The sequence below is a fragment of the Dendrobates tinctorius genome, unplaced genomic scaffold (assembly GCF_039654945.1).
Source record: "Dendrobates tinctorius isolate UK_male_01 unplaced genomic scaffold, ASM3965494v1 ptg000250l, whole genome shotgun sequence".
Classification (NCBI taxonomy): domain Eukaryota; kingdom Metazoa; phylum Chordata; class Amphibia; order Anura; family Dendrobatidae; genus Dendrobates; species Dendrobates tinctorius.
Window position 1 is genome coordinate 4,208,851 of NW_027361917.1, and position 14,453 is coordinate 4,223,303.

A 14,453-nucleotide genomic window follows, 5' to 3' on the forward strand; every position below is an offset into this window, starting at 1 on the left:
CTGTAACTGGGAATAGTTATGGGGAAAATAAGGTAAAAAAGAGGATTTAAATATTTGAACTCTAAAAGATCTTTTATGACCTTATGGGGGGGGCAATATGTGAATTAAATGAAAAAGAAAAAAAACAAATAAGTAAAAATAAATTAATAAAAAAACACTGCTAAACCAAATTGCTGCTACTAGCCACACCACATAGAAAAAAAAACATATCTGATATATAAAAATATTTGTTATGAAAAGGGGAACAAATTTTTAAATATATTTTATTGGCTTTTGTGTTCATAAAAAATTTAAAAAACAAACACTTATTTCCTTAATTTTCCCACCAAAAATTTAAAAAAAAAAAATGAATGACAATGACATAAAATTTATACCACATGTATCAAGAAAAAAAACTTTGTGTATATATACTGTACACATGTGCTCAGTGTGAACCTGCTTTCATCTGTGAAGAGCACAGGGCGCCAGTGGTGAATTTGCCAATCCTGGTGTTCTGTGGCAAATGCCAAGCGTCCTGCACGGTGTTGGGCTGTGAGCACAACCCCCATCTGTGGACGTCAGGCACTCAGACCATCCTCATGGAGTCGGTTTCTAACCGTTTGTGCAGACACATGCACATTTGTGGCCTGCTGGAGGTCATTTTGCAGGGCTCTGGTAGTGCTCCTTCTGTTCCTCCTTGCACAAAGGCTGAAGTAGCGGTCCTGCTGCTGGCTCGTTGCCCTCCTACGGCCCCCTCCACATCTCCTAGTGTACTGGCCGTCTCCTGGTAGCGCCTCCAGCCTCTGGACACTACGCTGACAGACACAGCAAACCTTGCCACAGCTCTCACTGATGTGCCATCCTGGATGAACTGCAGTTCCTGAGCCACTTGTGTGGGTTGTAGAGTCCGTCTCATGCTACTACGAGTGTGAAAGCACAACCAACATAAAAAAGTGACCAAAACATCAGCCAGAAAGCATTGGTACCGAGTTGTGGTCTGTGGTCCCCACCTGCAGAACCGCTCCTTTATTGAGGGTGTCTTGATAACTGCCAATAATTTCCATCTGTTGTCTATTCCATTTGCACAACAGCATGTGATATTGATTGTCAATCAGTGTTGCTTCCTAAGTGGACAGTTTGATTTCACAGAAGTTTGATTTACTTGGAGTTATATTTTGTTGTTTAAGTGTTCCCTTTATTTTTTGAGCAGTGTATATACACATACACACGCAATATATACAGTATCTCACAAAAAGTAAGTACACACCTTACGTTTTTGTAGATATTTTATTGCATATTTTCATGGGACAACACTAAAGATATGACACTTTGAAACAATGTAAAGTAGTCAGTGTCTTAATTCTTGGGCATGGCTGTCACTAGAGCTTCACAGGTTGCCACGTGAATCCTCTTCCATGGCAGCACATTTATAGTTCTTTGCACTATTATCCCTCGCATAGTGTGCTGCCAATGGTACACATGATCATCTTTGATCAGGATTAATTCTCACTACCTCATGTGTGATGTTCACTGTGACTATATACAGATCACTATATATACCCAGCGCCTATGCTTCTTACTAGGGTTTTGTCCTTATTATTATTATTGTTGTTGTTCTTATTGTTCTAATGGTGCTTTTACTATTTGTACTTAAAACATTTAATAAAGTTTATGATACATTGTATATACTGTATAGTACTCCATTCTTTTGGTTTTCAATATAGTACAGGAGTTCACAATTATCATCCATTGAAACTACATAGGAGATCATAAATACTCATTGTGTAAAATATGCTCCCAACCACGAGGCATGAATGAAATCTCTGAATTTATTCTAATTGCCAATGTGATGTAGTGTGCACTAGCGTATGGTCTAAGCACAGGCTGATCCTTACCCCTTTAACCTCTGCAGCAATGCTGGCAGCACTCACACGTCTGGATATGACGCTGAGCATGTGCACTCAACTTGTTTGGTTGACCATGGCGGGGCCAGTTCTGAGTTGAACTTGTTGTGTTAAACCGCTGTATGGTCTTGACCACCATGCTGCAGCTCAGTGTCAGGTGTTGGCAATCTTCTTATAGCTCAGTCCATGTTCATGGCAACAATTCTTTTTTTCCAGATCCTCAGAGTTCTTAGCCATTAGGCGCCATGTTGAACTTCCCGTGACCAGTATGGCAGAGTGTGAGAGTGATAACACCAAATTTAACACACCTGCTCCTCATTCACACCTAAGACCTTGTAAGACTAATGCGTCACGTGACACCGGGGAGGGAAAATGGCTAACTGCGCACAATTTTACCATTTTTACTTAGGGGTGTACTCACTTTTGTAAGACTATATAATATATATATATATATATATATATATACACGACACATATATAAACACATTTCCCTACATTTCTAATTACATAACAGGACATGCTCTTTGTACTCACAATGCAGGATAGTTTCAGTGGTTTTGAATCGGTGGTAAACGACGCACAACATATAGGATCTGGATCTGCACCATCATTCCACTGCGCCAGTTTACTGTTGTAGTAGGTTGTCACGCCGGCTGCCGATAAGCCTTTATGCACAGCTTCCTCTATGGCGTTATTGTTAAAGCAAGTGACATTTGATGTAAGTGGAGGCTGTACAAAATGAATTCGAGAGCCACACACTCCCAATGACATGAGAGTAGCAACTGTGGTGTAACTATCAAGTGTGTTCCCGTACACAATCACATTTCCTATAATAGAAAGAAATAAGGAAAAAACAAAAAGAAATATATTACATAGAAAAATAAGAGCTTTTTGGTGTAAGAGATTTTAGATGATACAGATTTGCTCCCTCTGACCCGATTATTTAAGTGATGCTAGAGGAGAAGAGCGTTGCCTAGCAACTCTAAACTCGAAAATTTACAGAGGAATCCGAACAAAACATCCCGCAAAAGTAGAGTGTGCTTAGCTCAGATGAATAGCATTTGGCAATTTCAAAACTAATAAGAACTATCCTGCTTAAAAAGAACATAGATTTCCATGGATTGTGCAGAAGAAAAGAACATTTTAATAGATTTGCTTGCATCTCTTTATGAGGACAATACAAGTGTATAGTGATTATAAAGGGGAGCGGAAAATGCACCTTAAATTATTGCTTATGTGCCCTGCATAATTATGTCACTTAGTTCAGATCTTCTGCTTCCATTATTTTCATCTGGTAAACAAATATATAGTTGGCAAATACCAAAAGAAATAAAGGACATGAAATGAGTTGTCATCTTATTCTGAAGACTGCATAAATGGCTATTGACTGTACGATGTCGACATTCATCTAGGATTACCTAAAATGTACAAAATGGCGCTGGATCAAAATGATGTATACCTAAAAAATCTAAATAAGTCCAAAATGTCCCATTAGATTTCTGTCAAAGCCTCCCCTTTTATTTTATGAATGTCAGGAGTGTTACAGGACTGCACATAGATATCTGCCTACTCTTAGCATAAGTTCTTTTTTGCAGCTTTTTTTTTTTTTTTTTTTTCCCACATGAAAAACTCAAAGTATTGGCATGAAAAATGCAGTGTACATGACGTGCGTTTCTCAAGCGGTTATTTAGAGGCATTTTTTATCCATTCTTTATGCAATCAATTGAAAGGGTGAAAAACGCAAAGAATTCATATGCAGTAGTTTTAAAAATGTACTACAGCTCTGATACAGAATGTATATCTTTAAACATAGTTATGTTCTTTTTCTAATCTAAACTGTGCATGAATCAGCATTAGAACTACAATCCTACTTCACTGACAAAAGGAAAGAGGGATAAAAGCAAGGAGGGCTAGAGCAGCTGGGACAGGACATGGGGGAGGTGGAGCCGGGCTGCTAGGGACATTTCAGTGATGTAGGGTCATAAATCTAATGATGACTCAGGCAGGGAAAAGAGACTTCATGTTACTACATAACCGCATCATAACTGTCCAGTATGGCCTTATGCTAGATGTTGTACCAGTGCCAAGAAATGTAGCATTACATTATATGAGTAATTTATCACTTTTCTCACACATACACCGGCGTCTGATGTCCCAGGCATAGCTGTGGCTTATAGAGATGAACATTATAACCAGAGAAGGCCAAAAATATTTAGAGGGCTCGAATTCGGCATCCACATCAGTAGTCCGTGCGGCCATACCAGTCCTATGAATCTTCTTGGCCAGCACTTGAATATCCGCATCCGGGGAGACTGGCGTTTACAAGGCTTTTGCGACGGCTCAAGTGCCAGCAAATAAAGTTTGCAGGCCCAAGGGCGTAGGACTGTCAATGAGTACCGCCAAGGATGCCAGAACAGGTCCTATGAATTTTTTTTTGCTCTACTCTAATTATGCCAAGTGAGAATATTTTTGTTATATGATACTTCATATCTCATTTTCTCTTTTTTTTTTTTTTTACAGAGAACAGGATTCTGTAGGATACTCTCTGCTTAGGGAGAAATTACAAATTAGAGACCACACAGATGAATAAATACTATAATTAATGCTACATACACAGTATAATTAAGCAGCTGTGAAATGAGTGCTAAACGCGAGCTAATATTATAATAAGTGGTACATATTTAGGAGAGCGCTTTCCTTCTAATATTGGCAGCCTTCCTGACAGCTGAAGACAAAAAGATTATTAACATTTTTAATCTCAACGTCTAGATAAAAATTACAGGTGTCACAAAGCATGCTAGAGAATGGATTAATAAAAAGACTTTTTATTACAGCCAGCAATCTACTTCCTAAACAGTTAAGCAATGTAGAATCGTGAAAGCGCCTAATTAGAAAAATTGCCTTGATTTAATGCAATAAACTAAAACTTTCTCTTTTTAAGTAAATTAAATCGGGATTATTGCAATTTAACGCTAATAAATATTCAGTATTTACTAGGAACATTAATTATGTAAATAAATAAAACGACCTTATTATTCCATCATTTGTATAACTAATGTAAAGTGAAACTTTGAAGATTATTTCAGATTACAGATGAGATTATTTACTAACATTCGAAATTGTAAAAGACAGGAGTGAAGCTAGATTCTGTACTAGTTTACCGAAATGTTCTACAACCTGTTGTGGAAACACGATGAACTGAAACGTCAAAAAAAAAAAAAAGCAAATATTCACACGGAGAGAATTCATTGCACATGTTTTAGCAACTGAATGATAGTCACATACATATAAGCAGGGTTGTTTCTTCTGCATGAGCCAGGATTTATGCAAAATAAAATTGACATGAAAATGGACAATCACACTTAAACTGAACAAAAAAAAAAAACTGCTGCATTTAGTAGACCCTAAGGCTATGTGAATGCGAAGGCCCCGAGGAGGCATGTTGGAGTTGGAGACTCCTGATTCATTAAGAGGCACATGTCTCTTAAAGAATCAGGAGTGTCTAACCAGTGGCATGCGCCATGCCAGAAATCTAACTCCAGTCCTTTACGGGAGTAAGATTTCTGGGATAAGGAACAGCACAGTTCATCACGCATCACGTCCCCGTCGCACCCCCTTCCGGCCCAAGTTGTGGGACATTTTGGTGGAGTTGAGAGAAACTTGTGAAAATGTCAAAACTTTTTCACAAAAATTTTGTGACTTTTGAAAGCAATTTACACCCATCTGTTTTCTGCCAAAAATTGTTTTGATGAATTGGGGCCAAAGTCTATTTCAGATGGATTTTAAGCCAAAAACTGACAAAAAAAAAGCTTTAATAAAAACGATCAAAGGAATATGCATATATATTGCTATATAAAAATGACTTGCTGTGCCTATGTTCAGGCTTTTGAGCATATTTTATACATTTCAGGTTTTCAAAGACACCAAATGACTTAAAGAAATAAGCTGGCCATTCATCAGGCATCCTCCACTCGAAAGATGTTATATACTGTACAATAAACATCAATGGGAAAGCTCGAAGGATGCCCGGAAAACACCCAGCGTCTTTGCTTCAAAAAAATGCTAATAGTTTCTTCATTATTCACTGTAGTAAAGAAAAAAGACTGGAAAATGTCAGTAAAAAGGTGCCCCGAAAACCATGAGAGAAAAGCTAAAAAAAAACCAAACTGTCTGTAACCAAAAAACATCCAAAAGCTTTCAGGAATCAAACTGATACAAATGATGCTTCAGAAAGAAAAACCGCCGCCATTTTTGGCAGCGTTTTCTTCTTTAAAAACCATACAAGTTTACATCTAAAAAAGACATTACGTTCACATACCCTAATGCTAGGTTCACAGAAAGTTTTGTGGAGGTGGAAAAATCTAATGAGTTTTTTAAAAAAGTATCCTCTTTTTTTTTTTACATTTTTTTGTTTGAAGCGTTTTAAACAGGTTTTGAGGGGGCTTTTTAAGTGGTTTTTTTCATCCCAACTATGTTTTGCAGCCTTTTGACTTGCCAAAGTGTCTTGTTCGGAGCAGATTCCTTGAGAAATCCTCCTTCAAGGCTCATTCACACATCAGTATTTGGTAAGTAATTTGCATCAGTGTTTGTATGCCAAAGCCAGGAATGGAACTTACCGAGAAAAAATATCATTGAAAGACTGACTCCTGTTCTTTGCTTTGGCGACACTCCTGGTTTTGGCATACAAATACTGATGAAATACTGATCAAAAATACTGATGTATGAATGAGGCCTGAGGCTGTGTGCACAAGGAGTCTTTTTGCACAGTTTAAGGGGCAGAAACTGAGAAGAACCTCCATGTTTTTGAGAAGGATTTGAAAAGTTTCTGCCAGGGACGGACACTGACAGCTTGGGGCTCCTGTGCAAGAAATGTGTCTGGGCCCCCTTCCTTTTATGGCGTCAGAGAGATATATATATATACAGTCATGGCCAAAAGTTTAGAGAATGACACAAATATTTTATTTTCACATGATCTGCTGCCCTCTGGTTTTTATGTGTGTTTGTCAGATGTTTTTATCACATACAGAAATATAATTGCAATCATATTATGAGTAACAAAAAGTTATATTGACAGTTAGAATGAGTTAATGCAGCAAGTCAATATTTGCAGTGTTGACCCTTCTTCTTCAGGACCTCAGCAATTCTCCCTGGCATGCTCTCAATCAACTTCTGGATCAAATCCTGACTGATAGCAGTCCATTCTTGCAAAATCAATGCTTTTATTTTGTCTGAATTTGAAGGTTTTTGTTTGTCCACCAGTCTCTTGATGATTGACCACAAGTTCTCAATGGGATTAAGATCTGGGGAGTTTCCAGGCCATGGTCCCAAAATCTCTATGTTTTGTTCCCTGAGCCATTTAGTTATCACCTTTGCTTTATGGCAAGGTGCTTCATCATGTTGAAAAAGGCATTGTTGATCGCCAAACTGCTCTTGGACGGTTGGGAGAAGTTGCTCTTGGAAGACATTCTGGTACCATTCTTTATTCATGGCTGTGTTTTTAGGCAAGACTGAGAGAGAGACCATTCCCTTGGCTGAGAAGCAACCCCACACATGAATGGTTTCAGGATGCTTGACAGTTGGCATGAGACAAGACTGGTGGTAGCGCTCACCTGGTCTTCTCCGAATAAGCCATTTTCCAGATGTCCCAAACAATCGAAAAGGGGATTCATCAGAGAAAATGACTTTACCCCAGTCCTCAGCAGTCCACTCCCTGCACCTCTTGCAGAATATCAGTCTGTCCATGATGTTTTTTCTGGAGAGAAGTGGCTTCTTTGCTGCCCTCCTTGAGACCAGGCCTTGCTCCAAGAGTCTCCGCCTCACAGTGCGTGCAGATGCACTCACACCTGCCTGCTGCCATTCCTGAGCGAGCTCTGCACTGCTGGTAGCCCGATCCCGCAGCTGAAACACTTTTCAGAGACGGTCCTAGCGCTTGCTGGTCTTTCTTGGGCGCCCTGGAGCCTTTTTGGCAACAAGGGAACCTCTCTCCTTGAAGTTCTTGATGATGCGATAGATTGTTGACTGAGGTGCAATCTTTCTAGCTGCGATACTCTTCCCTGTTAGGCCATTTTTGTGCAGTGCAATGATGACTGCACGTGTTTCTTTAGAGATAACCATGGTTAACAGAAGAGAAACAATGATGCCAAGCACCAGCCTCCTTTTAAAGTGTCCAGTGGTGTCATTCTTACTTAATCATGCCAGATTGATCTCCAGCCCTGTCCTCATCAACACCCACACCTGTGTTAATGGAGCAAACACTGAAATGATGTTAGCTGGTCCTTTTAAGGCATGGCTGCAAAGATGTTGAAATGTGTTTTGGGGGATTAAGGTAATTTTCTAGGCAAATATTGACTTTGCAAGTAATTGCTGTTAAGCTGATCACTCTTTATAACATTCTGGAGAATATGCAAATAGCCATTAGAAAAAATGAAGCAGTAGACTTTGTAAAAATCAATATTTGTGTCATTCTCTAAACTTTTGGCCATGACTGTATACTGTATATATATATATATATATATATATATACATACACACACACACACACACACATTGCCACGGAAGGTTCAGATATCGGTCAGATGCCGGAGAAGGCCTGGGCTGTGAGGAGGATTTGCTCTCTGTGCCAGTAGAAGACTGTAAGCAGCTCCAGGCTTGGTAGACAGTCCGGCTGTAGCAGAGGACCGTTCCTGTGGGCCATTACTTCCACTGCAGGCGTACGGTACAGAGTATGGGCTGGGGCTGTGCTTCATGGTACGGCGATGGCCAGCGTATATCCTGTGACTCGCATATCTAGGACTAGTGGGCCTAGCGGGAAATACCGGTGACCCCCACTACGGCCAGTGTAACGATCACACAAGATTATGGAGACTGATGGGGACAGGCCTAGTACTGAGAGTGACACCCGTCAACACGTAAAGGCATAAACAGCCATTTAACTGCTAGAAAATAAGACTATTCAGAACACTGTATATAACAGAACACAGTGTCGGACTGGGGTGCCAAGGGCCCACCAGTAACACTGACTTTGGAGGCCCACTTATCACCTGCATACAAATATTACATGACCCTGGTTAACAAATTTCCCTATATCTCTATATAATAATAATAAATTGGGCAGTTTGGTTAATGAATGATGAGATGCTGCTTTTTTCTGAACAGAGTGAATAAAGTGAATTATGACAAGTCCTGCCCATACAGTAAGGTTGGGGCCCTGATTTGCACAGGGGCCCCTGTTACCCTATGGGCCAGTCCGAGCCTGACAGAACGTGTCATAAATGTTATAGTGCTGTGCAATAATATACTGTAGTGACCCTGTTAGTGTAACCCACCATATAGTGCTTACTTATATACACTTACACATAGATTTTCCTTTTTGTGCTAGTTAGATGGTGCTGGCTAACGTCCACCATCTCCTCAATGTCTGCGCTGTTACATCCAAGTAACCTGCTCATATGTGGAAGGAAACCAAAGCACCCAGAGGAAACCCCCAAAAACTCCGGGCAGATGTAGTCCTTGGTGGGACCCCAGTACTGTGCTGCCCATTCTCTGACTTATCACTCAGCACTGTCTGGCATGGTTATAATTGGAGATTTGGTGGCACCATGACTTGGGTTGTATGACACAGTAATAACTGAAATATTAGATGCCGGTACTGGCACTATCTTTGCCCCTATAATATATACGTCTCGGAACACTATTATTTTGGCACCACATGCAGTGTTACTATGGTGGCGTTATATGGTCCCGGACTCTGCGGGACTGTCCCACATTAGTGGGCTACGCCAGGAGCAGTATTCTGTGTGGGGGGCTGTCGCAGTGACTGTGCCTCTTTCTTGGCTTGGTATTATGGGGGTCAGGCTTATCTCCCTTTTCCCTACAGAATGTTAGAGGTTTTGCTTCTCTCCTGTGCGGGCTGCTACCAGAGAGTAATAGCTGTCTGGGGATGCCAGGACGCATAGGTCAACATACATATACGCACACACATCCATACATATGCACACATCCATACATACATACATACACATACACACACATACATACACACGCACACACATCCATACACACATACATACACACATCCATACTGTGGTGTAGTGACCACTGTGTCCGCTAGGGGGCGCTGTGTGGGTGTCCCAGGAGAGAGGATGAGTGGCAGGATGCTGAATGATCGTTATGTATCCCAAGGTAGGTGGCCTTGGGATGGAAGCTTAAATATGTGTGTTGATCAGCAGAGGTACTGCTGAGCTTTCGTTACACTGTGTCAGGGAGAGCTTTCCAGGTAGCTGGTGAGACGGGTGGGGCCAGCTACCTACAAACCCACCTAGGGGCGGGTATCTAGAATGCCAAAGTAACATATATGTGTGTGAATGATTGAAGGACCTGACGCTGATGTGTGGAGGCTGTGTTTACTGGCTGCAAGTGCCTGAGCGTTCCCAGGGGAGGGAGACCTAACGTAGAGATGAGGCCATATGACAGACAAAACAGACAGAGACGGTTCTCTCGACCTGTTGGGCAAGGTGACATGGGTGCCCGGTCTCGAGATCCCGGGGTAATGTTGTGTGTTCAACCCCACAAGTTTGAACAGAAGGGGGAGGTATGTGGTCTAGTGACCACTGTGTCCGCTAGGGGGCGCTGTGTGGGTGTCCCAGGAGAGAGGATGGGTGGCAGGATGCTGAATAATCGTTATGTATCCCAAGGTAGGTGGCCTTGGGATGGAAGCTTGAATATGTGTGTTGATCAGCAGAGGAACTGCTGAGCTTTCGTTACACTGTGTCAGGGAGAGCTTTCCAGGTAGCTGGTGAGACGGGCGGAACCAGCTACCTACAAACCCACCTAGGGGCGGGTATCTAGAATGCCATAGTAACGTATATGTGTGTGAATGATTGAAGGACCTGTGATGAGGTCATAGCCATGTGATCCGGTGGGCGTGGCTAAAGACCATATAAGGTGGCCAGGGTTGGTCACATGAGTGAATGCTTGGACCCGGTTGGTCCGTATAAAAAGTCTTGTCTGGGCTGACATGAGACCGAATGAGGAAGATGTGGCTGCCTTCTTAACAGCATGTGTGGACGCTGTGTTTAATGGCTGCAAGTGCCTGAGCGTTCCCAGGGGAGGGAATGGACGTCTGTAGTGTGGTGACACAACCATGAGGTAACCCGGCCACGGAGTGAGGCTAGGGAGCCGGCGTATTGGACGTTGCATAACCTGTGTGACTACAGGGTTAACAAAGTGGAGCTCTGTCATGGACGCTATGCTGTTGATATGAACTTTCTGTTGCTGATTCATGGTTTATGATGCTTAATAAACCACATTGACTGCTGGAGTTATATGAGAAACCCATGCCTGATCTGGCTATTTGTCTGCCTAGCGAGTGTCCCCTAACTTAATAACAAGCGCTACCTTACAATACATACATATACACATACATGCACACATACATACACACACACATCTATAGATACACACACATCCATACACACATACACACACAGTGACAGCAACTGTCCACAGCATCTCCGCCTCCGGCTGCTTCGGCTTCCTCGCTCTCGCACAGCGGCCGCTGAATGATGATGTCATTCAGCGGCGCTGCTCACAGAGATAGGAAGTGCTGGCGCCAGACAGGAAGGATCCTTCAGCTCCGCTCCTGCTTCCTGCCTGCCGCACATGAGGGCAATCTGGCCAGGGGCCCCCAGGAGCCTTGGGCCCGGAGAAACCGTCCAGATTGCCCTCATCATTGGCCACCCTGCAGGGGCCACCTAGAGCCTCTGGGCCCCGATGCACCGGTGGTATGTCCGCCCATGGTTTCTGCTCAAGTGGCTATGTGCACAAGACCGATCAAAAAAAACCTTCAAAAGAACAAAAATATACATGTCTACGGAAAAAACAACAATGCTGTGCACATGTTCAGTCTTTTGTTAGTTAATTTAACTGCTCCAAGGGTTGGAAACTGGAGCAGATAAACGACGTATCATGTTCATCCGTCAGCAGCTTGTGCTAGGAAGCCGCCTGCTCTCCTACTAGAAGATATAGTAAAAACATGCCGGCGGTGGAGATACCTGCCAACACTACGACAAAACTGTCAGTGGAGATACTTCAGGAAAAAAAGACACCAGCTTTTTCCTGAAGTGGCTTTTTGAAGAAAACTCCTGTGGCTGCATGGACATGTAAAAGAAGCTGTGTGCAAAGAGCCAGTTTCTGCTCCAAAACCTCCTAAAAAAACCCCTCCATTTGCAGATAGCCTCAAAAAACTTTTTTCTTTCGCAAGGTTTTTCAAAGCCTCACAGGAAAAAAAAATCTGTCATTTTTACTGTACTTTTCAAAATAATAAACCTCATAAATAATCAGATATCATGGACATAATCGCAACAGCCTGTACAATACAGCAATCAGATTTATCGTGATTAGTAAATGGAGTAAAAAAATGCTATGATTGATATCTTTTCTCCATTAAACACTACATAGAAATATAACACTAAGGCTGTATTCACAAATGCTGCGTTTTTTTACTGTTTTTTTTTCTGGAGGTGTCCGCACCACATGACGAAATAACAATCTTCTCTGATTATTCTGTGTTTGCTGCATTTTTTATGCATTTTCCCCCCTATTTGATGTGCTTTTGTTGCAGATTTGAAGCAGCGCTTTGAAGACACGTTCACATGTTCAGTATTTGGTCAGTATTTTACCTCAGTATTTGTAAGTAAAAACCAGGAGAGCAACAATCAGAGGAAAAGTAGAATAGAATAGAAAGATGTCATCAGTTCTGTATTTATCACCCACTCCTGGTTTTGGCTTACAAATACTGATGTAAGGCTACTTTCACACTTGCGTTTTTTTGCGCTGCGTGCGCAGTGCAAACGCGCATAAAAACGCATCATGCTTTTTTATGCGTTTTGTTTTTTTGCGCATGTTTTTACAAAAAACGCATGCTTTTTTTGCGCTGACGTGCGCATGACCATGCGCACGTCAGCGCTCCCATAGACTATAATGTGTTTTGGGGTGAATTTTGTGCACATTGTGTGCGCATGCGTTTTTTTGAGACAGGTTGGACATACAAAAAATGCAACAGGATGCAATTTGTGCGCCCGGGCGCGCACTACAAAAAAACGCATGTGCATACAAACGTGTACAAACACATGACAATGCACATCCATGTTAAGTATAATAAAAAAACGCATGCGTATGTATGCGCAAAAACGCAAGTGTGAAACCAGCCTAAAATACTGACCAAATACTGAATGTGTGAACGTGGCTTGATGCTTTTTTAATACTACAGAAAAGCTTTGTATCTGCACTAAAAAATGCAATAGTGTTTTCATATGTGTTTTTATCAAGCTCCACATTGAAGCTTATAGAGAGAAAATGCACAGTCTAGCAGCATCTTTAGATGCACCGAGGGCACTTTTCATGAATTCACTACAAAGGTCCCAACTGGAGATGAGCACGACACAGAGATGACATCATAGAAGCAATAGCTAAAAGAGGCGCTTTGGGGATGCTGGAACGTAAGGGATTCGTGTGCCTCACATTCAGCCGCCAGGTTACGCTGACCTGAATGCCAGATCAGAGTCCCGTGAATCAATCCGCTCATCTCTAGTCCTAACTGTCCCGGATACAGCAGACAGTTCTGGATTTGGGTCTACGCCCTGCAGTGTCAGGTATCTACTGAATGTCCCTTACTGCCACCGGACACTGACATCTGCTGGGGAGAAATAATAGGTAAATGGGTGGTGAACTACCATCACCACATGGTTTGTCCCTCCTTCTATTTGGAAACGTTGGGAGGAACATCCATAACTTCTACTGTAATGATTCTGTAGCCCAGACCACTTGTGGTCAATGCAGTAGAGACAGATATTCTCATTTCAGCCCTTCATGGAAGAACACCTTAATGAGGGAATTGCACTCACAGTTTTTATGTCAAATTTACTTTTACAAATTTACTTTTAAACTTTTGAGCCATAAGTAAAGAGTAACAGTTGTTTTAGTTGGTATTTCATAAATCAATAGTACACATGAAAATAAGCAACTTTGTAATATATCATATCAGAGAAACCTGTTTCTTTCTCCAACAAGATTGATCTGTCATTATCAAAAGTCTCAATTTTCGGGTAAAATCTGTATTCAGTGACAACAGACTTTCCCATTACTGAGATAGCAGATGGCAGCTGTCACTGATAGTCAATTCTGGCAGTGAAAGAAGCAGATTTCTCTGATCAACTTTGTAATATATTTTGTTTCCACATGTACTATTAACTTATTAAATAAAAATTAAAACGACACTTACACTTTAAGAATAGACCCGAAGAAGTGTAGTGAAGAAGTACAAGTCATTTCTTTCCATTCTCAACCGCCTCTGGCTTGGGCTCAAAAAATTGCATAAAAAATTTCCACAAGAACAGCTAGTGTGAGTCCAGCCTAAAGAATACAGATGGATAAAAATTAGGAACATCGTAGAGAATAAAGGATGGTGGGCTGAATAGGAGGAAAACGTAAAGCAAAAAGTAACTGCGAGGTAAAGTGAGCAAAGAAAAAAAAACTGAGAAAAATAAAAAAGTACAGAGATACAGTATGTGA

At 41.4% G+C, this 14,453-nt stretch overlaps 1 protein-coding gene across 3 annotated transcripts in view; it reads right to left on the reverse strand.

Annotated features, from left to right (window-relative positions):
- Window positions 1-14,453, reverse strand: part of CFAP61 (cilia and flagella associated protein 61) — a 439,348-nt gene that overhangs the window by 122,163 nt on the left and 302,732 nt on the right. For all 3 annotated transcript variants that reach the window (XM_073557422.1, XM_073557421.1, XM_073557423.1), the window contains exon 22: window positions 2,418-2,710. In XM_073557422.1, coding sequence (XP_073413523.1) covers window positions 2,418-2,710 — 293 coding nt within the window. The remainder of the gene's footprint in view (window positions 1-2,417; window positions 2,711-14,453) is intronic.